Source organism: Hyperolius riggenbachi, chromosome 11 (genome assembly GCF_040937935.1).
Source record: "Hyperolius riggenbachi isolate aHypRig1 chromosome 11, aHypRig1.pri, whole genome shotgun sequence".
Classification (NCBI taxonomy): domain Eukaryota; kingdom Metazoa; phylum Chordata; class Amphibia; order Anura; family Hyperoliidae; genus Hyperolius; species Hyperolius riggenbachi.
In genome coordinates, this window is record NC_090656.1 from 212,590,054 (window position 1) to 212,616,283 (window position 26,230).

Consider the following 26,230-nt stretch of genomic DNA (forward strand, 5'->3'; position numbering starts at 1 on the left):
TGTAGAGATGTTTTATCTTTTGTACAGTTGAGCAGGAAGTGAACAGCTTTTGCAAAAAAAAAAACACTTGGAAAATCGCTTTGTTATAGCGTTTTTTTAGAGTGATTTTCTACGTTTCTTATACTTAACATTGAGACTGACTAAATCGCCTCCAAAATGTTGCAGGACCCACGTTTGCAATTGAGAAGAAAATCACATCGCTCTGGTGTGATCCATTCCATACAAATACATTAGCCAAGCGCTTTTTCAAAGTGCTAGCGTCTTAAGAAGCGCTCAGAAGCGCTCTTGGTGTGCACCAGCCCTCAAAGAGGAAGTGTAGTGACATATACTGTAGTAATTTATTCAGGATACCCACTTTTACAGTAATTTTCCTGTTTTCCGCATCAGAAACCCTTCCTGTGGCTATATAATGCTGTATATTGGTATGTAGCCCACCCACTGAGGATGTATAGAGCATGCTGAGAGACCAGAGATCTTTTCTACTGGCTTTAGAAATCTCAATGAACGAACATTCCGTTGAGATCACCTGACAGGACTACTGTGAAGATATTGCCACCTGTAATAAATTTCAGAAAGTAAGACAGGGTAAGGAAAGATTTTTACAATGGGCAAACAGTATGCAGGGACGGATCTAGGGGGGGGGGGGGGGGGGGCAAGCGGGTCTCTTTCCCCAGGCGCAGTTTGTTGAATTCTTAAAAAGGCGGCAAAATGTGGATGGGGAATGGCAGTTTAGGCGCCAAAACCTGACCTTGCCCCAGGCGCAACTTGGGGCAACTTGGTTTAGATCCGTCCCTGACAGTATGTGTCAGTTGTAGCAATGGTAACATTGCCGTGTCCTGCCTGCTGTGCTTACCGTAGGTTAGTGAATTAGGCCCAAAGAGAGCTAATCCGTGAGATAAACAAATCCCTTCCGGGCGACAGTCCTTATATGTGTTTATGCAGGCAGGGCCATTTCTGGACTTTTTTCCACCTGAAGCTATACACTGGCCTCAATTCACTAAGATCATGCTGGTGATAATAAGGCAAGAGAAAACTTACCACCACACATCCATCAGTATTTTCAGTGTTAATTCACTAAAGAAGCTTGCCTTATTAAAGTGTAGAGATATGTTTTCACAGTGAGAGAGTTATCTTATCACTTCTGTCCTCCTCTGTAGTTATTTTCAGATGCAGTTAATTAACAGCCTGTCTTTAAAACTTTAGAATTATGTAGTTATTTTAAGGATTGAAACATTTACTTTAGAGATCTCTCCAACTGACAGAAGAGTTCACATTAGGTTTGCCTGAGGTAAATTGTTAATGAATACTACATGCCTTATCACCATGGTGATAACGCTAGAAACCACTCAGAAACAGGGGTGCTCGCATACCCCTTTTTAAAATCCGAATTGAATTCGGATCCGGATACCCAGATATCCGGATCCGAACGTTGTGGTACCCGAATATAATCGGATATCCGAACCCAGTATCCGGGATATCCGGATAGATCGGATTCGGATAGAAAACTGGAAGTGGCCTTTAAATTGCTTCCAAAACGTTTTTTAGGGTAAATGATGCATGTAGCATCATGTTTTTTTTAAAGAGAAACACTAATTGATTATGTGGGGAGTTAAAATACAAATAAAAAATTTAAATTAACATCAGGACTGGTTCCAGACAGCGGTCATACAGCCCACATTGTGTCCAAAGTCCAACCGCACAACTGGGACATGACAGTTTTCAGCCAAGACACCTCCAAAAAATTATGCAGCAATTGTGTTTTGGGTTAAATATAGGTGGTATCAGCACAGCAGCAGTGGCCTGTGGCACCCTGGCGGTGGGAGCAGCACAGGCAGCAGGGGCAGGGCAATGCAGCAGCAACAGGTGTAACGTGTGCCAGGAGCATGCCGGACATGGCACGCGTACGTGGCACGTAGCGTTGGTACCACGGCTGTAAAAAAAAATGTGAACCAGGTGGCTTAGTTAGTAATAGTTAACAATCAGGAGGAGCCAGGAGGTTGTGATGGTGCTGGTAAAGGGTGGTAAGGCAGGCATAGTGATTCCTAGCCACTTCATGTCCCCTCTTGCCAACAACAGGGAAAGACTTGCCCAACAGGGTCTGGCGGCGTTTTTTCCTTGCACGGGAAGCGGTGGAGGGAGCAGAGGAGGCCACTGAGGACTGGCTGGCTGAACAGGCCTCAGTGTCGGCAGGAGTGGCAGAGGGGGTTCTGGTGCTCTGAGTCTGACCGCTGCCAGCGCCAGCTTGCTTCAGCCAGATGATGTGGGGTACTTGTACTTTATTAAAATCGGGGTTGGACTTTAAAGCAAATCAGCGCGGAGTGACAGACAGCAGAGTAGAAGACAGTGCACACTAACTGTCTAACTGTCACACTGACACTGCTCAGCACAGCAGCACTGTAGTAATCTGTAGTAAGCTAACACAGTAGTACTACTCTAACAATTAATTAGCACTGCAGTACTAACTACACAATAACACAGTAATCCTATTCCCTAACCTATACTGTGGCTAATAGCAGGCCAGCAGCAGGCCTGGTCTGTGCACAGTACACACAGACACAGGACCTAACTAGCAGCTGCTGCAGCACAGACTCTGACTGTCACTGAATGAAATCAAGCTAGCTAACTAATAAACAATAGTGTAGTGAAGGTGTTAATCACTGAAAAGCTTTAGGTCTATCACTGTATACAGCACTTGCTAGGCCAGAAGCACTGGAGCATGTCTCTCAGTGAGCAATCACAAGCAAGGACAAGATTTCTCATCACAGCACCCCTCCTTAATATACGGGGGGGGGGGGGGGGGGGCTGGCCAGTGTTCCCTTCTGTGATTGGGTGCTAGGGCTTAGGCTGGGAGCCCTCTGATTGGCTCAATGATGCCAGGAGGGGCTGGCCAGGGTTCCCTTCTGTGATTGGTTGCTAGGGCTTATGCTACGTACACACATGCGACAACGATCGTTCGTTGTTAACGACGAACGATCTTTTAATTGACGAAAGAACGACCGGAGTAAAGTTAGTTCTAAAAAGTGTGTAACGATCACATCGTTAGAACGAACGTTACACCACGTAAAAGCACTTAATGCGCCTGCGCATAAAATTGTAAAGTTCCCTGGAGAAAAAGTGAAATGCGCATGTCCAGCCTGGTACAAACGATCGTTTCCAACGATGTACTACTTTTGCAAACGATCGTCGTTGGTTAAAATCCGCCGAGACAGAACTTTCTTTTGTAGCGATTTGGCTCGTTCGTCGTTAGACTTAATAGTCGGTGGTTCGTTTTTTGTAACGATCGTCGTTGGTAAAGATCGGGGAACGATCGTTACAAACGACTATAGTCGCATGTGTGTACGCACCTTTAGGCTGGGAGCCCTCTGATTGGCTAAATGATGTCATGGACGTCATCTCCATGGTTACAGTATCTGGATTCGGATATCCGACCGGACTCTGGATTTCAGATAGATATCCGAGTTAACTCGGATAGCGCTATTCGGATTTGCACAGTTATCCGGAATCCGAGTTCGGATAGCTGAAAAAGTTCGGATTACCTGGGTAGTTCGGATACCCGAATATTGGATGAGCACCCCTGCTCAGAAACATTATTAAAGTCAGGAGATAAGCTTAGTGAATAGAGGCCATTGTGAGGACTTCCCTCTAATTGTTGCCGCTCTGAAGCGCATGATTCAGGTTTCTACATGGATGAACCGCACAGGAATGGTAAAGAGGAGCCCAGGATGAATGAAACTTTGTTAATAACACAATAAAATAAGAAAATAACAAGGATTTAACGCCTCTTGGGAGGCATCGCTGGCTATCTGGCTTGTTTAAAGTGGCACCATTACTGGCCTGAGGAAGTGGGTGAAACTCACAAAACACTTTGCCTGTGCAAATAAAAACAATTTTGTTGTTAAAGAGACACTGAAGCGAAAAAAAAAATTATAATATTATGATTTGTATGTGTAGTACAGCTAAGAAATAAAACATTAAGATCAGATACATCAGTCTAATTGTTTCCAGTACAGGAAGAGTTAAGAAACTCCAGTTGTTATCTCTATGCAAAAAAGCCATTAAGCTCTACTACTTTCAAAGTCCTGGAGAGGGCTGTTATCTGACTTTTATTATCTCAACTGTTTTCTTTTCCTCTGCCAGAGGAGAGGTCATTAGTTCACAGACTGCTCTGAAAGAATCATTTTGAATGCTGAGTGTTGTGTAATCTGCAAATATTAGAGAATGATGCAATGTTAGAAAAAACACTATATACCTGAAAATAAAAATATGAGAATATTTTCTTTGCTGCTAATCTTCTAGTAATTATTCATAGTACACAACCAATTCATTATATCATATATATTTTTTTCGCTTCAGTGACTCTTTAAATCCTTGTTAGTGTCATTGGTCACCTCCTATTTTCTCATTTTATTGTGTTTTTAACAAATTTTTATTCATCCTGTGCGCCTCTTCACTCTTAGGCTAGGTTTCCACTTGAGCGTTTTGTGTCAGATTTTTCCCTCAGAAAATTTGCATTGATTTGGCAACTAATGGTAGTGAATGGGGCTGTTTCCATTCAACATTTCGTTCGCGTGAAAAAATCTGAGGTCCAGCATCATTTTTTCGGACATCGCATACGATTCACGTACAATGCTTTGTATAGACAACGCATGGCATTGTCAGCAGTCATGACTAAGCTGTTACAAGGCAGATAGTTATTTTTGATTAATGCGAATTTTTGCGCACGAAAATTCACATAAAACGCCTACATATTTACAGGTGAGTTTTCACCGATCAGAAAAAATCTTATAAGAATTTTGGGACGTGAAAATGTAACGCTACAGTGGAAACATAGCCTTACTGTGCTAAGTTTAACCTCCCGCTTGTTGTCTCGAGGGGGTGGTTTGTATGTTTTAGTCTGCGGTGGCGCAGCCTCCTGCGGATCTAATCTACAATTTTTAAAGAGAGCGACCAAATTCCATGCGGGCCATATTGGATTGCCTGAGTGGAGACGAGAGGATTCTCTCCACCTGCCTCATGTGCTTGGTTGCCCCTTATTGCACTTATTGCAACCTACCTTTGTGAGTAGATTTCCTGTTGTTGACTCATTTATTTCAGAAAATAGTGACATATTGCGCTTCTGGGTTCCCGCCGCTGGCTCTGTGGTCTTTCCCTAAGGTGACCACCACCACCACTTGCCGTGGAAGAACCGCCCCTGTTTGTATGAGACTTTTGTTTTAGTGACCTGAGCCTTTGCTTCTGTGCACACCTAGTAGGATTCTTTTAGGTGTCTTGTTCCCACTATTTACAACTTGGCATTAACCAGCAGAGCAGGAAAACCTCTGTTTTTGACTTTTGCTGCTAACCAGGGATGCTCTCACGAGTAATAACAAGTGCTTAAAGAGACTCTGTAACATCAAAAAGATCCCCTGGGGGGTACTCACCTCGGGTGGGGGAAGCCTCCGGAGGCTTCCCACGCCGTCCTCTGTCCCACGGGGGTCTCGCTGCAGCCCACCGAACAGCCGGCGACAGACCCGACTGTCAGTTCAATATTTACCTTTGCTGGCTCCAGCGGGGGCGCTGTGGCTGCTCTCGGCTCCGAACTACATGGAAATACCCGATCTCAGTCGGGTCCGCTCTACTGCGCAGGCGCCGGAAACTTGCGCCTGCGCAGTAGAGCAGACCCGGCGGCGATCGGGTATTTCCGTGTAGTTCGGAGCCGACAGCCGTCAGAGCGCCTGCGCAGGAGCCAGGAAGGTAAATATTGACGTCCTCTTTCTCGGAGGGCTGCAGCGAGACCCCTGAGGGACGAAGGACGGCGAGGGAAGCCTCATTAGGATCCGGAGGCTTCCCCCACCCGAGGTGAGTACCCCCCAGGGGATCTTTTGACGTTACAGATCCTCTTTAAGCACTCGAATTTGTGATGTAGCTGTAATTAGCATAGGTGTGCGGCAGGGAGGGAAGGGGTTATTTACCCATAAGTGCGCGTTCTCCCTGCGCTCCAAGTAGCTCGCACGCGTCTTTTTGGTCGCATTGCAAGCCTCACTGTTTGCACTTCCTTGTTCAAGCCGGAAGGAGGAACTGCGTCGTGGTGAGGCTTGCAATGCGACTAATAGGACGCGTGCAACCTACTTGGAGCGCAGGGAGGACGCGCACTTATGGGTAAATAACCCCTTCACTCCCTGCCGCACACCTGAGCTAATTAAAGCTCATTTAAATCATGAATTCAAGTGCTTAAGCACTCGTTATTACTTGTGAGAGCATCCCTGCTGCTAACTCTCTGAAGACTATAGAAAGAAAAGGATGACTGGGTCTCCACCTGGGTTTAAGCCACAATGGCTGCAATTATAAATCCATACAAAAACACAGAACGTTTCGGCCAGTGGCCTTTATAAAGTGTTAAAAAAAACTCTCTGAAGACTAACCAATCTACTTCTGATTCTCCTAGAATACACGGGCCTCCAAACAGAAGAGGAGGACGGAGAGGGCGGCCAGGTTGAAAGCCAAGCAGGAAGAGCTGAAGAGACTGCACAAGGCTCAGGTGAAACTGGAGCGAGTACAGAGTTTTGTGTATTGCAGAGCCCACTATTCTGCTCTCTGAGTCAGTGGAACTCACTATTCTGCTCTCTGAGCCAGTGGAACTCACTATTCTGCTCTCTGAGCCAGTGGTACTCACTATTCTGCTCTCTGAGCCAGTGGTACTCACTATTCTGCTCTCTGAGCCAGTGGAACTCACTATTCTGCTCTCTAAATCAGTGGAACTCACTATTCTGCTCTCTGAGCCACTATTCTGCTCTCTGAGCCAGTGGAACTCACTATTCTGCTCTCTAAATCAGTGGAACTTGTGGCCATACACAAGTTGGTACCGTCCTGATCCAGCAGATGATCCATCGTTCCCATGTTGGGATCAGTCAGGGAGGACTGATTTTTTTTCCCCACCAATCTAAATACCAAAATATTGATCAGGTAATGGGAAATTCATTCCAGAATGGATCAGTTAGGCCCCCTTCATACATGAGAGATGTGCACGTTTTTCGTTTTTAGAGAAATCATCACACGTCTAATGCAAGTCAATGGCACCGCATTTGACATGCATTGTAATGCGAATGCGAATGTAATGCGAATTTCCACATCCAAATTTTCTGCAGGAAGAAAAAACAGCCGTCGTGCTTTTCTTAGGAATGAACATGCGAAACGCATGCGGTGCAAGTCAATGAAAATGCAAACATTTGCATACGGATGTAGAAAATCACATACAAACTCATGTAAATTAACTTCATTGATACGCATGGAAAAATAGGAATGCGAAAATTTGCATACAAAAGTGAATACAAAAAAGAAGAATCAGATGGGTTAAACCCCCCCCCCCCCCCCCCCCCCACACACACACACATAAGTGTGCTATGCTACTCTGATAAGGCGTGTTAACTTTGATAAGGTGTGCTATTTGTCTTAGTGAGTCAAGCCCTATGTTTAGCCCTCATCTCTTTTTGGTAGAATCATAGCGTAAAGGCAAAATACTCCTTTACTGTGAGCACATGAACCAAAAGGTCCAATCACTTCTCCACATAGTCCCCCTGCAGGTCAGTGGACGTCTTGCATTGATCCACCAGGTTCTTTATTCCTTAGGAGAGGAAGCATATTGGCTGCTTCCAAATCCAGGTCTGAACCTTAACTTCCTCACCAGACGTGAACCTGGGACCACGGGATATCTTATTAAGTGGGCCGAAGTCCTGATGATCACATGGCGTCAGATCTGGGCTGGATGGGGGATGTGGAAGACGTACAGTTGGCAGCGCTTGCATTGTCTCCGCTATTGGAACTGTTGCATGTGGTCATGCCTTGCCGAAGTAGATGTCAGTGTCTACGTATTGCCCTTTTAATTCCACCACTGGATGGTGGAAAATCAGAAGTGAAAGTGAATCTTTTAAGATTTCTTTGGTTCTTTTAAATCCTCTGGGTTTTTTTTCTGCAGTCCTCCTCTATAGTCTGTTTCACTGATTACAAGCACTATGGACTATTCTCATGCACACAGGTCAGGCCTTTCTGACTGGAGTCTGACTGGATCAGCTACATTCTCATTTCAGGTGCATGACTCGGATGCTCAAAGGTGCCTTTTATAATTCAGGAGATGCTTGGAGATGTCCTATGTGATTGTGGATCCATACTTTCCGAACACTGGATTATTTTGACATATCTGTCGTGTTGGTGGAATACTCATTGGCCCTTATTCAATCCACTTTTTCTCCAAAGTTTTCTCCTATGTTATGATATTTCCACACTTTATCAATAAAATGCCTTTTAACTACTTAAAGGAATACTGTAGGGGGGGTCGTGGGGAAAATGAGTTGAACTTATCCAGGGCTTCTAATGGTCCCTCACAAACATCCTGTGCCCGCGCAGCCACTCCCCGATCCTCAGGCCCCGCCTCCAGGTCACTTCTGGAATTTCAGACTTTAAAGTCTGAAAACCACTGCGCCTGCATTGCCGTGTCCTCTATCCCGCTGATGTCACCAGGAGCATACTGCGCAGGCACAGACAATACTGGGCCTGTGTAGTACGCTCCTGGTGACATCAGCGGGATCGAGGACACAGGAATGCAGGGGCAGTGGTTTTCAGACTTTAAAGTCTGAAATTCCAGAAGTGAACCGGAGGCGGGGCCGGAGCATCAGTGAGTGGCTGCGCGGGCACAGGATGTCTGCGGGGGACCATTAGAACCCCCGGACAAGTTCAACTCATTTTCCCCCGACCCCCCCCCCCCCCCCCCCCCCCCTACAGTATTCCTTTAAGGACCTTAGTGATTGAAATCTATGCCCTGTTTTGATGGCTACCTGGCTGCCAGAGCATAAATTTCATTCCACTGACGCAGCGCGTTCTCGTCGCTCCTGACGATCTCGCCACTGTCTCCTGTCTATGAACGTAAGCGGCTCCCATTGGCTTACATTGATAGGCAGGGCCAGGAGCCAATGAAAGCGGCTCCTGACCTGCTCACAGGAACTCTGCTGTCATAAAGACAGCAGAGTAGGCAGCTAGGGTTCCCGACGTGCGGCAGTGACGGTGATTGCGGCGGGTATGTGCGGAGATACGTCGGTATTCGTCGCTATTCCGCCGTTTCTTGTGCCAGTGGTCTCTGGTCCTTAAGGGGGCAGAGACCTCTGGTACTTAAGTGGTTAAGCCACCAACAAGCAAGAAAACACTCAGTAGTATTGTCAGTACTACTTTTGGTACTTTTATAAATGCTGAAAAGTTATTTTCATAAAAAAAGAAAAATTGTCTCCTAGGAGAAAAACTGATTTGAATAAGGGCCTTGGTGAATACACACAATTCTTTTGTCGGACTTCCATGTAGTTCTCCATTACACCAGTTTCTATGGGGTAACAGCTCTTCTTCTTGTGCTATATTTTCCTGCGCTTGTTTAACCTTGACTTCAACAAGAAGTGGATGGTTGTACAGAGTGTTGTAACTACCCATAAGCCATTGCAAACATGCCCTATTGCGTTCATTTCTATCCAGTGCAGTTACCTTGTTATACTCCCTTTGCCTTTACAACTTGAGATTTTTTTTATTTCCCAACAACCATATTGAAAGTGAAAATGACTAGACTAGGGGTCCTTAGAATAAAAAAAAAAATCAGCAGTGTAAACATAATCTCCATTGAAGTTGTTTTCCTAACCAGGGATAAAGATTGCGGTAAACAGATATAGCTGAGGGCAGTCCATTGTGCGGTGGTCAAGGAAAGAGCCACAATGTAGTAAAGGTGTGAAGCAGGCAGGATCGTCACAAGACTCACATTGTAACTGGCAATTCTGTTCTTAGACAATACAGCGGCAGCTACAAGAGACGGAGGAGAAGCAGCGGGCTCTCGAGATCCAGGGTGTCAGGCTTGAGAAGGCCCTTCGCGGAGAAGCAGGTAAGGACGCACTTTATACAACGCCAAGAACAAAGGACTATAGCAGAGCGTCGTGGAAGTGTGTGCGATAAAGCTTTGTTTGTTTGATACAATAAACAGGTGACTGGAGAAGCTGGCCTCAGTCAAGAAGGAAAACAAAGATTTATAGTCATTTAAAGTCTGTTTATAAGGTTGAAATTACTGTTTGTTTGTCTTTTTTTTACAGTAGATATCAGTCCCGAAGAGACCCCCAATTTTCAAAGGAGTTTTGGGTCATTTACAAACTAATTTTCATCAAAGGTCAAAGAGAAAGGCGAAAATAATCCGCTTATATTTTGCAGACTGTTTTGGGCAAATTAGGCAGAGTAGTATAGTGCCCATTTTTTTTTTTCCAGTAATTGATGTAACTTAGGCTTGGGTCACACAGACACTCTCCGGACGTCTCGGTCAAAAGCATTTGACAGCTCTCGGCAGTGATCTGCGTTTTTCACCCCGTGGGGGGGACATGGAAGCGTGGTGGTAAACGACCATGAAAGCAACACGCTGCTTCCAGGACCGGCTCAAACAACAGGAAAAGTACAGATAAAAATGAGGCATTTGCGTGAACGACAGCGGGAAAGGATGGTATTGGCACTGCCCATTCTCTTGAATTGGCAGCTCTTAACAACAAGTGCCAGGGCCGTCATTTACCGCCCGGCAAGCGTCATTGTGAACCGGGCTTAACATGAAACCGCCAGGGATGTATCAAAACTTTACCGCTAGTGTTTTTAATCGTTAAAGTTAATCTTATTATCTCTCACTTATTATACACTGTGGGAGATCGTGACAAACAGCGCTATCTGTTATTTTAAAGACTTTGGTCCTAAATTTCTTTAGTGCCTTTGATGCCTGCTTTATGTATTTTGTTTAGGGTTTTACTGCCGAAAACCAATATTTTGCTTAACTCTGTGCATAAATGATTGCATTCATGACAGCTTTTAAGCTGTATCGCATCCCTGGCTTAAGGACTAACTTAAGACTTGCTTCAGGCAGGTGCTCACTGATAACACACAACAGAGCCGAGTCTTTGTTAGTTAAAGTAAGAATTTGGAGCTTGGAGTTGTTTAATTTTATTTACTGAGAGAAAAAAGCAGCATAGTGGTACCCTCCTGAGCTGTACCAGCCCCACCTCCCAGTCATAGGTACGAGTAATGAGAGAGGAGAGACCCTACACCAGCCTTTCTCAACCTTTTTTGACCCGAGGAACCCCTCGGAAAATTTTCAAATCTTGGGGAACCCCTGACGCGCGCTCGCGCGCATATATATATATATATATATATATATATATATATATATATATATATATTTTACCTTATATTAAAATTTAACCCATTTCCCCTCTATAGTATGGCACCTGTGCCCTCTTTATTTAGCGTTTCCCGCTTTGTCCCCCTTAACAGGTATGGCCCCTTTTGTCCCACTTGTTAGAAATTATGGCTCCCATGTGCCCTTATTAACAAGTGTGGCTGCTATGTCCCCCCAGTTTGTTTGGCTACTATGTCCCACTTTTCTGTGGCTGCTTTGTCCCCCCTTTCTGTGTCTGCTTTGTCCCCCCTCTCTGTGGCTGCTTTGTCCCCCCTTTCTGTGGCTGCTTTGTCCCCCCCTTTCTGTGGCTGCTTTGTCTGTTTGTGTGCTGCTGTCCCCCCTTTCTGTGGCTGCTTTGTCCCACTTTTCTGTGGCTGCTTTGTCCCCCCTTTCTGTGGCTGTTTTGTCCCCCCTCTCTGTGGCTGCTTTGTCTGTTTGTGTGCTGCGTTGTCCCCCCTTTCTGTGGTTGCTTTGTCTGTTTGTGTGCTGCTGTCCCCCCTTTCTGTGGCTGCTTTGTCCCACTTTTCTGTGGCTGCTTTGTCCCCCCTTTCTGTGGCTGCTTTGTCTATTTGTGTGCTGCTGCCCCCCCTTTCTATGCTGCTGCCCCCCCTTTCTGTGGCTACTTTATGCGTTTGTTCACTGCTGTCTCCCCTTTCTATGGCTGTTTTGTCCCCCCTCTCTGTGGCTGCTTTGTCTGTTTGTGTGCTGCTGTCCCCCCTTTCTGTGGCTGCTTTGTCCCACTTTTCTGTGGCTGCTTTGTCCCCCCTTTCTGTGGCTGCTTTGTCTGTTTGTGTGCTGCTACCCCCCCTTTCTATGTTGCTGCCCCCCCTTTCTGTGGCTGCTTTATGCGTTTGTTCACTGCTGTCTCCCCTTTCTATGGCTGCTTTGCCCGTTTGTGTGCTGCTTTCTGCCCCCTTTCTCTGGCTGCTTTGTCCCCCCTTTCTGTGGCTACTTTGTCTGTTTGTGTGCTGCTGTCCCCCCTTTATGTGGCTGCTTTATGCGTGTGTTCGCTGCTGTCTCCCCTTTCTATGGCTGCTGCTTTCCCCCCCTCTCTGTGGCTGCTTTGTCCCCCGATTCTGTGTCTGCTTTGCCCTTTTGTGTGCTGCTTTCTGCCCCCTTTCGCTGGCTGCTGTCATTGGTGTCAGGGAGTGCAGGGAAAAAAAAAACCCATACTTACCATCTGAAGTCCTTTCCTCCTTCCTTGAAGCTGGGATCCTGTTACAACTCCCGCGCGTGCCGGAACTATAGAGCTGGCTTCGGGTGATGCGGCTGCTTTATAGATCCATCCGCCGCATCACTCGCAGCAGCATGAAGGAATCCTTCTGCTCTGCTGCTGCAAACCTATGGAGAAGCGGGACTATAATGTCCCGCGGAAGTGTCAAATTGACACGGAACCCCTGGAGGGTTCTCGCGGAACCCCAGGGTTCCGCGGAACCCCGGTTGAGAATGGCTGCCCTACACGCATGAGGAGCAGTAGATCATCCACCAGCAAAGCAATCTGCCTACTGCTGTTGGGTATGGAGCTCTTCTGATGCCCCTGTATAGGGTAGGGGCCTAGTAATGGGGGCAAAGGTTAATGGTAATATCGGTTTTCTTCAGGCATGAATCAATCAGACAAGAACCACCATCCTGGCTAATACTGTATACACAAGGGCCTTCCTCAGACTCCTTACGCATTTTCTAGTATCGTACAAGCAGAGTATTTTCTATTAGTTATGAGAAGACTATTCTGGTCTATTTCACAGTATGCTTCACATGTATAAATTGTATCACCCTAGCACAGCTCATCAATTATATGGTCTTTATCCAGCCTGCTAACGAGAGTGTTCAAAACTTCTGCTGTTGATGTCTGAAGAAGCAAAAATTGTCAAAACTATAAAATTACCAAGGTTACAAGTTTTGTTTCTTGTATTCTAGTTGAATGCCCAATTCTATGAATCTTCACAGAGTCCTCCTTTAATTTAGATGGAGGGATAAACCAAAGGGAGCGAGATAGACAGGACCATAGGGATTTATATTTGATTATGAAAGGCTGCTTTCAAAAACGATTATGTTTCTAGAACTGGTCTCATCTGAGCATTAAACACAAACTAGGGGGTCTAAAGATTGTTTGAGTATGAATTGTCAAGGTTCAGATTTCAACCAAAAATGTACTACTCTGCCTACCCTAACCCGACTGCTACGCCAACACTAACCTTCTACCTAAATCTTTGCCTTACCCTAAACTCTTTCCTTTCTTTTGCCTAACACTAAACTTCTAACTAGACCTTTACCTCACCATTAACACCACCCTCACCCTCTAACATTATCTCTGAAGATATGCTTAAGCGTAATCCTATCTTTAAAACCCCCGTTCAGACACAGTGTCTATATAATTTTATTAGAATACGGTTTTAGAGGATTTTTTTTTCAAATAAAGTTTTGTAAAAAAAAAAAAAAAAAGTGGAGTTTTTTTAAAATAAAAAAGGACCTCTTGCACCAATTCATAGCTCCTCGTTTCCACCTCAGCCACCTGCAGCGGCTTGCTCACTGCCTTTCCCCTCCTCCTAATTAGCCTGAGGCCATGATAGGCTTTCAGTCAGTTGGGAGGTGTGGCTTTAGCTGACTGAGCCAACCTCCCCCTGCCCCTTCAGGCTTATGTGACAAAAGGGGGCGTGTTTCAGGCTGACTGGGTGTGAACCGGAAGCTGTCAGTTGCTGAGCAACTATGACCTGATGAAAGAGGTTTCTTTTTTGACAAAACTTTTTTTAATGTATGCTTATAAAATGATGTTCTGTTCATTTCTTATAAGACAACTGTGCCTGAACTGGGGTTTTAGCATTTAAATTACCCCAGATACTAATATCTCCTAAACTATGAGAGTCAAAAAATGATCACCTAACTGTAAACAATTAATCTAAGCCCATCTAACATCTAACCCTAACACCAGCTAAAATCCTAACACAATCCTACTCTTCTCCCTCCTGATCCCCGATATTTGCAGCACTGGTCATAATCAGTTGTTGCTCATGCCCAGATGATGGGGAAGCCAGTAAAAACTATATAAGTTTCATTGAATAAATCAAAACAAATGCCGGTAAGGTGAAGTTTGTGTTGAAAGTAAAATTATTTAAAATAAACACATGCTGTACTTACAAATTAATATTACATACTTACCTCGCCATCAGTTCCTCTCAGAAGCTCACCATTTTCTTCTTACGATTCCTTGTTGATCTGACAAGATTTTGTCAGAACTGAAGCAGTTGCTGTCAGTTCTATATCAGTTGCTGTCAGTTATAACTGAAAGGACAACTGATGAGGAGGGTAATGTCCATGTTTCCCTATGGCTCAAGTGGGCAATATTACAGTTTAACAGTGTGCAGACCAGGAAACTGTTATGGGGTAATGGCCATTTTTAAAATGGAGGACGGGGAATACTATTGATCACAGTGGACGAACAGGACGCGGGAGAGAAGAAAGAGATTAATAGAAGACTACAAGGGAGGTAAGTATGACGTGTGTATGTTTGCTGTAAGGCTGTGTTCACCAGGGCAGTTGAGGGCAAACAACTTCCTGTCCATCTTCTCCTGTAGATCTGATTGGCAGCTGCAAGCTGTCAGCACTTGTGGTGCAGTGCCGCTAGTCTTGTGTCTGATCATCTGAGTTGCTGGCTCCTGCCCACTAGATGTGAGTGATTGCAGACACTTACAAACACTGCCATTCGGTTGCATTACATGTCAGCCAGATTTCTAAACAACACAGATGGAAAAGCTGAATGTTTCAGTGTAGGAAGCTGTATACTGTCGTACGCCGCTCTATAGTTTGTCCTCTCCATTCAACAGTCCATGCTGGATGGCTATAGTAGAGCAACATGTTTGTAAAACTCTAGGGTTTTAATGCACGACCATTAAGTGTGACAGTCTTTGTGCTTGTGTTCGCACCTTTACTGTCTTCTTCATGGCTTGGGATCCCCCGCAGAGATCTGCCAGCCTCCATTATTGGGGAGGGGGGCGGGCCGTGAGCTAGGGGTCTCCGGTCCAACAGACAACATTGTACGTCACCTTCTCCCCAATCATGGTGATTCAGCTTCCTCTACACTTTATCTTCAGTTTGCAAGTGCCGTGCAGCCAACCTATGACCATGTGGTCACGCTGCCGAGGACCCTGATTGCTGGCCAAGGTGTTCCAATTCAAAAGGGGCAGTAGTGTTCATTTCTGTGGTGGGTCCCAACTCCAGGGCCGCATTCAGCAGGGCTAGTCAAGACAATCTGGCCGTCACAGAAGCATCTGGCCGCGGCAGCCCTTACTTCCGGATTTACGGCTGGCATCATGAAGGGGCTGAACCAAAGTTGCCTCTGCTGTGGTAGATCAGCAACAGGTGATGGATGGATGTAGCCAGCATCCAGCAAGTCCAAAGGTGTCCTGATTGGCCCGGTGTCTTCCTACCTCAGTGGAGCCTCTGACCTCCTGCAGCCGTGGACTCCACAAGGCCTGTACCTGCACAGACAATGGAGCCAGGCAGAGGCAAGGCAGAAAAACCTCCAGGTCCCAGACTCGCACCAGCATCCCAGGCTACACCGGACCACACTGCAGGCCTTTAGGGGGTGAGGAGGGGGGGGGGAAACAAGGTGAATTGGTAGGGAAATCAATCACAAAACCAGTATAACCCATGGTTGGTGACTCCGTAGGCCACTAGTCACTAAGCTGAAGGAACTAAATAATGGTTTCACCCTCTAGGTATACAGTGTGCCAGGGGCGTGTGACCAAACAGGACACAGTACTGAACGTATGCCAGGTAAAATAGTTCACAGCTGCGTGTTTATAGCGGGGTGTTTTGCTGTTTATCTTAAAGCCCATACCCAAAAATGCAAATTATTTTTTTCATGGCAAATTATTTTTTTTCGCAATATCGCCATATTGAATAATACTGTGGAGGATCATTATGATAATCCATGGACTTTTGCAGCAGTTTGCTTGTTTCCAATGACGCAAATAAAGCTTGCAGATTTAGCCAGATGGATTGGGGAACGATCGTTCGTCGGCGTAAATCCCCGATCCATCTGCCCGTGGGTACATAGCTTTAGTTATCCGCTATAACATGTTGGGCTACTTACCGTACATTCCCTGTTGAGTGGCTCACGTAAACGTCTGACGCAGCCGCGGTTTTGTCCTGGCGCTATAATACCCGCAGCTATTTAACGGAGACGACACTCTGGGGCATCGTTATGAGGGGCAATCAGCAAATAATTCAATTAAGGTGACTGTTAACTGCTGAGCTGCTTATTATGTCAATAGCCATTGATGAGGGTAACCCAATTATCCAAATTCGTAGTGACCTTCTGACTTCATAAAGGGGTCATTAATCTCTGCCCCATTGCCTGTACAGACAGGTCAGCATTTACTATGTATAATGTCTGGACTAACAAGACAAATCACAAGAATCCTAACATAGGAAAAACATGGAGGCCAACTTCCTAGTGACAAATTCTGATTTTTTTAAACGTTGAGGCAATTTTGTTTTTAAAGTGTTTGTGTACTTAGGTGTACTTACAATAACGTCCTGGTCAGCAAGGAGTGGCTGGATAGCGTACTGGTTAAGAGCTCTGCCTTTGACATGGGAGACCAGGGTTTGAATCCTGGCTAGGGTCAGACAGTACCTATTCAGTAAGAAGTCCTTGTGCAAGACTCCCTAATACTGCGGGTTGGCCCCTTGAGTGCACCCTTAGTGGCTGCACCTCTTGAGTGCTTATTATTTTTAATTAATATTATTAGGATTATTAAAGAGAACCTGAGGTGGGATTCTGACAATGAAATCCGCATAGAGGCTGGGTCTGCCTATACAGCCCAGTCTCTGTTGCTATCCAGATCCCCCCTAAGCCCCCCCTGCACTTTGCGATCACCCATAAATCACAGCCGCGCTGCGCGGGCTGTGTTTACCTCTGTATTGTCAGTCTCGGCTCTCCCCCCCGCCTCCTGCATAGCTCCGGTCCCCGCCCGCATCCCTTCCCTCCAATCAGCGGGGAGGGAAGGGACGCAGGCGGGGACCGGAGCTATGCAGGAGGCGGGGGGAGAGCCGAGACTGACAGTACAGAGGTAAACACAGCCCGCGCAGCGCAGCTGTGATTTATGGGTGATCGCAGAGTGCAGGGGGGGCTTAGAGGGGATCTGGATAGCAACAGAGGCTGGGCTGTATAGGCAGACCCAGCCTCTGTATGCGGATTTCATTGTCAGAACCCCACCTCGGATTCTCTTTAAGGCAGTATACTTATATTATTGATTTTAATTCCATTTTAAAGCAAACCTGTGGCAAAAAAAACAACTTATGATATAATGAATTGTATGTGTAGTACAGATAATGAATAGAACATTAGTAGCAAAGAAAAGAGTCTCATACTTTTATTTTCAGTTATATAGGTTTTTTTTTTGTTTTTTTTAAATAATACTGCATCATCCTGTCACAGTTGCAGGTTTAAAACCACACTCTGTCTTTTAAACTATAAAACAAAACAGAAATAATACCCCTTTGAACTTCCCTGCAGAAAAACCTTCTCTCAAGCTGTCTGTCACTGTTTCGGTGCTTCAGAAAACAGGACTGTATTTGACCCTTTGGGTTGAATAGCTCAGAGAAGCTCTTTTGCAGAGATAACAAGTGAAGTTTTTTAACTCTTCCTGTACTGGAAACAATATGAGACTCTGGTCTTTGCTACTACTAGGTTTGCTTTAAAGCTAGACTAAACCCAAAATCAAACAAACAGATTCTCAAACTACAGGTAGTCCCCGGTTAACGAACGAGATAGGGAATGTAGGTTCGTTCTTAACCTGAATCTGTTCTTAAGTCAGAACATTGTGCCATCTCTGTCCCCTGTACCTCCTCTGTGCCCCCCTGTGCCTTCAGTGTCCCCCTTTGTGTCACTTTTGCCCTTTGTACCTGTTTATACAAACTTAAAAGCCATTTTTTTTATCGATTTTCTCAAAAACTACAAGTCCAATTTGAAAAAAATTTTTTTTGACTTGTTCCCATGGAAACAGAGAATCCATTCCGTTCATATCGGCGGGTCGCTCGTAAGTCGGGCGTTCGTAAGTCGGGGACTACCTGTATACATGTTGATTGTTGAGCCTGAGTAGCTTCCACTTAGCAGATGGTCATGTTACAGTTACAGTGAACTACAAAGTCACACCTACTTATGTAGTCACATGGTTCCTTCAGGGATGCTAGGAAAGGTGTCACATGGTCACGCCTGATTGACCTGTCCACCAGTAGCTGAATCCAGAGAGGAGAGGAAGCAAGCTGTACTACAGTGATAAGCACATTTGACCCATGAAAAGCTGAACTGTCCAGCAGCATATTACCAGCCAATGAAACTGGTTCCTGATCCTTACATAGTACTCAGCCATCTAATGACAGCTGGGTTAGCGTGCAATGATGGTGAGATGTAGTTGAATCTACACATTGTCAGGGTTAAACATTCATACACACGGTGTAGATTTAACTGCGCAAAGTCCTGAAGCGGTTAAGGAAAGAAACTGATTGGATAGTTTGCCTGGGACATTACTCTCTGCATAGAGCTCCTGTGTCTGTGCTTATGTAGGTGTCAAATTATTTTCAAAGGGCGCTCTTAGGTAACCTCTACAACAACGGTAGGAAATGAGGCTCCGCTGAAAACAAGCTATACAATCCCTGTAAAGGCTTCACATAGATTCTCCCATCCCCCGTCCTCCCCTCTAATGATGTGCCTTATGGACTGTCTCTCCCCAATATGCATTACAATAATGTCATTTTCACCATTAAGTCTCGCCTGTTCTGTCTCTGATGGCGAGATGCAGATCTAGGGGCTAATTGTGCAATGCGTCTCTGCAGCCAGACAGAGGAGCCATGTTATCCCCAATAAAGGAGTGTTTATATTTATTAGCGAGAGATGTAACCCATGGTGAGCTGGAATGCTCAGTCTTAAACAGCGCACTTTAGCCTTTTAAAAGGGAATTTTGGCAGTGGAGAAGCCACCTCCTCCCCACCAATCCCTAATACCAGACAGAGGCTTTGGTAAAGTGTAACTCTGACCACAACTAGCAAGGGTTACAGTTTTAGTGTGATTAAACTTAAACCAAGGATTGAACTTCATCCCACTCAGTAGCTGACAGCCCCCCTTTACCATGAGAAATCTTTATTTTTTCTAGAATAGATCATCAGGGGGTCTGTGTGGCTGATATTGTGGAGAAACCCCTCCCACAGCGTGATGTCATGACCAAGGTCCTGACAGTTTGCTGTCTGTGAACCTTGTTGCATTGTGGGAAATAATGGCTGTCTCCAACTGCCAAACAAGCAGTGTCTCCCCCTGTGCATAGAACTCTCAGTAGCAATCATTCCGCTGAAATCACTGGGCAGAACTAATGATGTCACCTACATATCAGAATTTAAATTGGGGAGAGGAAAGAATTTTACAATGGGCAAACACTGATTAAAAAATCTATACATGATTATTGTAAAAAATAAGCAAGTTTATTCATTATGTGTTTTTTCACTACAGTCCCTCTTTAAGCCTGTTCTATTAACGGGCGTTAGAACAGTTGTGTTTGTTGTGCGCATGCACGGCCACACGCATGTACGCAGGTACGTAACCTATGCAAAGAACTGCGTGTTTACGCACCTGCGTACACAGACTTGCTGTGTCTCCATTGGAGAGATTTTACATCACTTTCTGTCCCTAAGACCCCTGTGGAGCTTTCTGGCCTTAGTATCTTAGTCCCGGTTCGTACATTTAAAATGGCTGTAAGCAAAATTGAGCACAGAGTGAAGCCGAGAGAAAGCTCACCCTGCTCCCGCTGAAACTCTGGGCCATGTTGTCTCAACTCGAGGGGGGACATGTAATTCATGTACGTTGATATAGCTACTGCTATAGCTACTGCTATAGCCGTAATTCTTATTATGGTCTATAGGGGCTTCCAAATGATGGTGCCTAATGTTAGACTAGACTAGTTCTGCTTTTAGTTTTCCTCTTGCTGTCACCCATAAGAAGGGTTAAGCATCGTCTACAGACCGCTATGTAATATGTGGCTCATGGCTCGTTCATTGTCTGACGCTTATTAGATCAGGGCCGCCTGATCCATCTCAGATTGCTCTGTAGGTGATGGTGGGATAATTAGAAAATGATCAGAGTGGAGAATAACGAAATGAGAGACAGAAGACAAGTCCTCCTCCCTGACATTTACGCAGCGCCTCTCTTAATAATTACGCCAGGCCGCAATGAAAGGCCCCTTTGTTGTGAGCACTATCCATTAAACAGCGAGGCGAATTAGCTGGAGAACAGACGTGGGTGAGACAAAACGCCCTCAAATCCTAAAGAGAGAACAAGCTTTTCTGAAAGGATCTGAGCTAGATGAGAGCCCAGGAATGGCCTCCGAGCTGGCGATGGCAGGAAGACTACAGATGCCAGCGTTCTCATGGCTAAAACAAAGGAACCTGCCGTTCTCCATCTACGGAGGGTTGCCTGTTGCCAGGAGGGCACCTTTTCTGATATTTCAGTTTTTGATGGATATCAGTGGGGTGGGTCTCCTGATATGTTGTTTTGTCTATCACCATTTTTGGTCATGGGATTTCTCTATGGATCTTGGAATGACCATTTGGGATCCAAGAACAAACCCTGGTGACAGCAAATTGTATAATCATCACCAATAAAGCCTCAAAATAAGTGAACCTTTACTTGAAGCCTATCTGTAATGTAACCCTCATCCAGTACCAACCCTCACAGGAATTCTAACATTAATTATACTAGAAGCCTAACAACAATCTATGCCTCCTCAAAAGATAACTCTAACCCAGGCCTCTCTAAAAGCAATCAGCCCACTCAACCAAATCCTCACCAGAAGCCCAACTCTAACCAAACTCTCCAGAAGCCAAAATCTAACCACACTTCTGCAGAAGCCCAACTCTAACCAAACCTCTCCAGAAGCCTAACTGCTACCAAACCCTCACCAGAATCCCAACTTTAACTACTAGGAGCCCATCTCTAACCAAACCATTCCAGAAACCCAACTCTAAGCAAACCTTTCCAGAAGCCTAACTCTAACCTAACCCTCACTTGGATCCTAACTCTAACCAAACTTCTCCAGAAGCCTAACTCTAACCAATCCTTGTCTGAAGTGTGATTTTAACCCAATTCTTGCTAGAAACCTAAAACTAACAAATTCCTACCCAGGAGTTTAGACATAACTCTATCCCAGTGCTCACCAGACACTAAACTTTATCAACCTCTAGCTAGAAGCGTAACTTTACCCCTTCCCTCACTAGAAGAATAACTCTAACCCAAACCCTTATCGGAAGGTTAACACTATTATTGTCTCTTCTTTAATACCTGATTCAATCCTATCTTTCACAAGAAACCTAACTCTAACCTAATTTCACTTTCACTCTAACACTAACCTGTCGTAGCTCATCTGAATTCTACTATTATGCGAACCCAACATGAACACTGACTTTACACTTACCCAATGAAATCCATTAAAAATCAAGACCCACTCAATCGAAGTTCGATAGTTATGTTTGAAAAAAACATAGGACATTTGATCGATCAGACATTTTGAGGGAATCTGTTTCCAGCACAAATAGAATCTGAAGGGAATCAAATGAGAAAAATCCCTTTCCATTCTGTCCAAAAATTAAAATACACAGTTTTCTTGGAGCTAGGTTGGTGCCTCACCCCAAATTAATGGCTAAACTATAAATGGATAGATAGATAGATAGATAGATAGATAGATAGATAGATAGATAGATAACCAGATAGAATAGATAGATAGATAACCAGATAGAATAGATAGATAGATAACCAGATAGAATAGATAGATAGATAACCAGATAGAATAGATAGATAGACAGATAGACAGATAGACAGATAGATAGATAGATAGATAGATAGATAGATAGATAGACAGATAGATAGATAGACAGATAGATAGATAGACAGACAGATCGATAGACAGATAGATCGATAGATAGATAGATCCGATAGATAGATAGATAGATAGATAGATAGATAGATAGATAGATAGATAAATACCGGCAGATGGATAATAGATGGATGGATAGATATAAATAGACCAGATAGAGAGACCAGATGGATGGATGGATGGATGGATGGATGGATGGATGGATAGATAGATAGATAGATAGATAGATAGATAGATCAGACAGTAGATGGATAGATAGATAGACAGTAGATAGATGGATGGATGGATATATACAATAGATAGACAGAACAGACAGACAGATCATCAGACAGATATACAGAACAGACAGACAGATAATTCTTTAACCAGCGATTAGGGTATTGGGGTGTCACCTCGTGGCTGATGGTACATGGTGACAGTGTCACACTCACTATAAGTGACTATATCTGCAATTCATGCATGTGCATGGTGAGCCGCTTGTTCTGCCATAAATGTAATGCGGCGTATTACAGGGGGCTGCTTGATCTTCTAACAAGCATTATTTGTGATCCATCTCTCTAACAGATGCCGGCACCCGAGACGAGGCTCAGCTCCTCCACGAGTGGTTCCAACTCGCCATAGAAAAAAATAAATTGAATCGTTACGAGTCAGAGCTGTTGTCCGTGTAAGTTGGAGCGCCGCCGCTATCAGCGCGCCTGCCGGAGCCTTGCTGGGGGGGCGATAGGGACGGGGACAGGAAATATGGCAAGCGATTAATTTTGGAGATATGCACAGGTCTCTATTGTCTTCCCGCTGCATGCAGATCTTATTACGGGATAAATTGGCGCTTTACCCCTCGCATCCAATCTTCTCATTAGCATAGCCGCAAACACCGCCGTGCGCAAACGGCGGCGATTGTTTCCTTGCTCCTCTCCTTCAGGCGCCATAATATGTTGTTATGCCGGGGCGCGGGAGAGAAATAAATATTCCCTGGCTTTTTGTCATGTATTTTTTTTTTTTTTTTTGCGCTTCTCATCTTAGCCAAGGCTACAAACGCCACTTTTCAATCTCGGTCACAGCGAGATTAATGAAAAGGGAACATTGCCATTTAATTTTTAACAGGAAAAATAGATGCGTTTATGGCGCTGGGACGTTCTTATTCGCTGTAACCGGCTGTTTATTGCGTTAACCCTTCGAGAGGGGCTGTCTGTTTCAGACAGTCGATAAGTTAGGTTCTCGAAAACCTGAATGGAATCGATTTAATATTTGCATCGCAAAGATGGCTATCCATGGGTCAATTTAGTAAAAAAAAAAAAATTATATTTTTTGATAATTTTTTTTTTAATTTAGTAGATTGATTTCAATCACTTTTTTTCTTTTGAAATCAAATCGTTGAGAATAATTATGATCATCCGGTTTGGAAAAAGTTCAGACGTGCTGGATTTTAACGTAGGGTGTATGGAGAGCCGGTGGTTTTTGAGAAGTATTGATTTTGTAAGTGATTCGATCGATAGCTCTAAAATGATCTAATCTGTGATCAATTCATTCTTTTTCAAGTATTGAATAGAAAATAAACAAATAATTAAAGTTGATTGTCAAAATCTGATTAAACTGATAATTTAAAAAAAAAATATTAAAAACAAAATGGGCCCATGTATGGCCACCTTTGGAAGGCAGCTAGAGACCAACCAAGATTCTTGCGTGAAAAAAATCTCATAGAAACGTAAATGTTTTAATAATGTAATCTTGCCACATTCTATTATTTCTGACATTTTTGTTGTTGATGTTTTTGTTAAGGATTTATGTGCCAAAAAGTTCCTTTGACCTTTTTTAAAAATCCATGAGAGCAGTTTGACATGTTTTTGATGTTTACTGGGAACGCAGAGTCGTTTGGCTTAGCTACAGTCCTGCACTGTACCTACTCCTACCTATTGCCTGATGAAGCGGGATCATACCTGCAAAACGCATTGCATTTCCCCCTGTAGTATGTAAATAAATTTGTTTTGCTAAACTTTTTGGCAAATAGTGTGTCTGTTTGGAGGAGGTAAGTCCACCACTGCCTTTTTAGACATTTTTATTCTTCTGGTGCCTCTGTATCCCTGTTACATTGTTCTAAGTCCACCCTTGGTGGAGGGGTGTCATCCCCTTTTTTCCTGATCTACGGAGAGCGACTTCTTAATCCTGAGTGGGGTCAGGTCTAATCTCCCCACCTGCTATTACAGTGGTTGCCTATGAGGTAACCCTGCTTTGTGAGTATATTTGTATTTACTCTACCAATTTCATCCCATATTACTAGTACGTACCACACCATATTTGGCTCTTGGTGTCCCTATCTTTGTTTTCTTCTGCTCTAGGTTTTTCATAAAATACTTCACCCCTGGCAAAACCCTGGGAGCAGCTCTAAAGGGCAACCTTGGTAGTAATACACACAGTTATCCCTTAAAAGTGGGAGTTTGTCGACTGTTGCGCACTTATTTAGCTTTCCCATGACCTGGATTAATGAGATCCTTCATCGACCGCTAGTTAGAGAAAATTACAGAGGGATAGTTTCTTCTATAGAAATTCTCTTCATAGACATAATGAATCAGGATCAGGACTTTGTCTGGCAGGTCACAACGGTGTCGTCATTCTTTACTCCTGCTTCCTGTTTTAACAACTACAACATAACATTTGTAAGTCACTTTTATTCTGTAGGACCCGAGGCGCATAAGCTTGTCTCAGATCAGTACATAGTGATGTGTACAGGAGGAAAAGTTATGTGATCATAAATGCCAGACTAAACATGTGTAAACGTGTCCAGGGTTGGAGCGATCTTGATTAAGTTTGGCAAGGCATTCCACAGGGTAGGGGCAGCATGACACAAAGCTCTAGCTCCAAAGGTTTTTAGCTGAACTCTGGGGGTGGTCAAGTTATTGGATCCTTTTGATCTGAGGTTGTGGGAGGTGTGACCCACTTTCAACAAATCCTTCGGGTATCCAGGGACTAGGTCGTGTAGGGAATGTAAACATGACAATTTTGAAAAGGCTCCCTTTTATGGTTATGTAATGAGCAAAGGATTGGTGTTATGCGGCAATGGCAGGGTTGGCTTGTTAACAGTGACGCCACGATGAAGTGCATGGAGGATGTCGTAGAAAGCACAACAGAGACTTCATTTTATGATGGCGACCAGCTAAAGTATTCTAAATTAATCATCTGATCTAACTGACCGTGTGCTTTTCCATGAATTCAACTCCAGGACATCTTCTTTAATCATCTTTGAAGAAGGCAACTGAGACAGCAGATTGTAAAGCCAGCCACACATATGACAACATGGCCATTCAGTACCAAAAATGTATAATTCAGTAGAATTTTTGAAGGATCATTTATGCAGAAGTCATGGGATGGGTGTTGAATTAAGGTTTTCCCTTTTTAAAAAATAAAATAAAATTCAGGTGTATCATTCCTTGAAGGCTGTTTTTAGATTCAGGATTACTTGTTTCCTGTTTGTTCACCTGTCCATTGTTGGATTCTCTTCCACAGAGCTAAAGAACTCGACCTCGAGGACCAGCAGGGGCGGCTAGAGCAAAAACTGCGAGAAAAGATGCTGATTGACCGTGAGTGTCCTTGTTGTGTCTATTCTGATAAATCACTGAACTTCCGAAGCATATTCATAAAAGGATCACTGGATAGCCTTGAAACTCAAAAGACCACATTCTGTCATGGCTATTGTCATGCTGGGTCATAGGGGTGGTAAAATAGTTCTGAGTTGATGAAAATGTACCAATTGAATCCCTCCAAAATGTAATGTGATTGGTCCGTTTCAAGCTGCACAAGATTGCAATAAAATTAGCAAAATCCTGCATCATTTGGGAATTGTTTTCATCTATCTCATTGACCATCCCACCATTGAGAGAACAGTAAAAGAGAGTTGTTTGTATTTTCTAAAACAGACAATCAGATATTTTATTTCACCATATCTCAAAAAAGAGGTAACGTAAGCTGAGAACCAAGAGCGTTCCACGCCTCCTCACACGTCATTGGTTGAGTTTTGTGCAATTCTACATTGGGGCCTCCCTCTTCTTCCTCTGAAATTTGATGCAATAGATTAGGGACTAGTGTTGGTGTTTGAATTTGGGACCATATG

At 44.2% G+C, this 26,230-nt stretch overlaps 1 protein-coding gene across 10 annotated transcripts in view; it reads left to right on the top strand.

Annotated features, from left to right (window-relative positions):
* The window catches only part of MICAL2 (microtubule associated monooxygenase, calponin and LIM domain containing 2), a 367,727-nt gene that overhangs the window by 332,509 nt on the left and 8,988 nt on the right, over nt 1-26,230 (top strand). For 9 of the 10 annotated variants that reach the window (XM_068261193.1, XM_068261192.1, XM_068261195.1 and 6 more), the window contains 4 exons: nt 6,425-6,517; nt 9,793-9,886; nt 22,693-22,792; nt 25,627-25,700. In XM_068261193.1, the coding sequence (XP_068117294.1) occupies nt 6,425-6,517; nt 9,793-9,886; nt 22,693-22,792; nt 25,627-25,700 (361 nt within the window). The remainder of the gene's footprint in view (nt 1-6,424; nt 6,518-9,792; nt 9,887-22,692; nt 22,793-25,626; nt 25,701-26,230) is intronic. The other variant, XM_068261197.1, reaches the window with a different exon arrangement.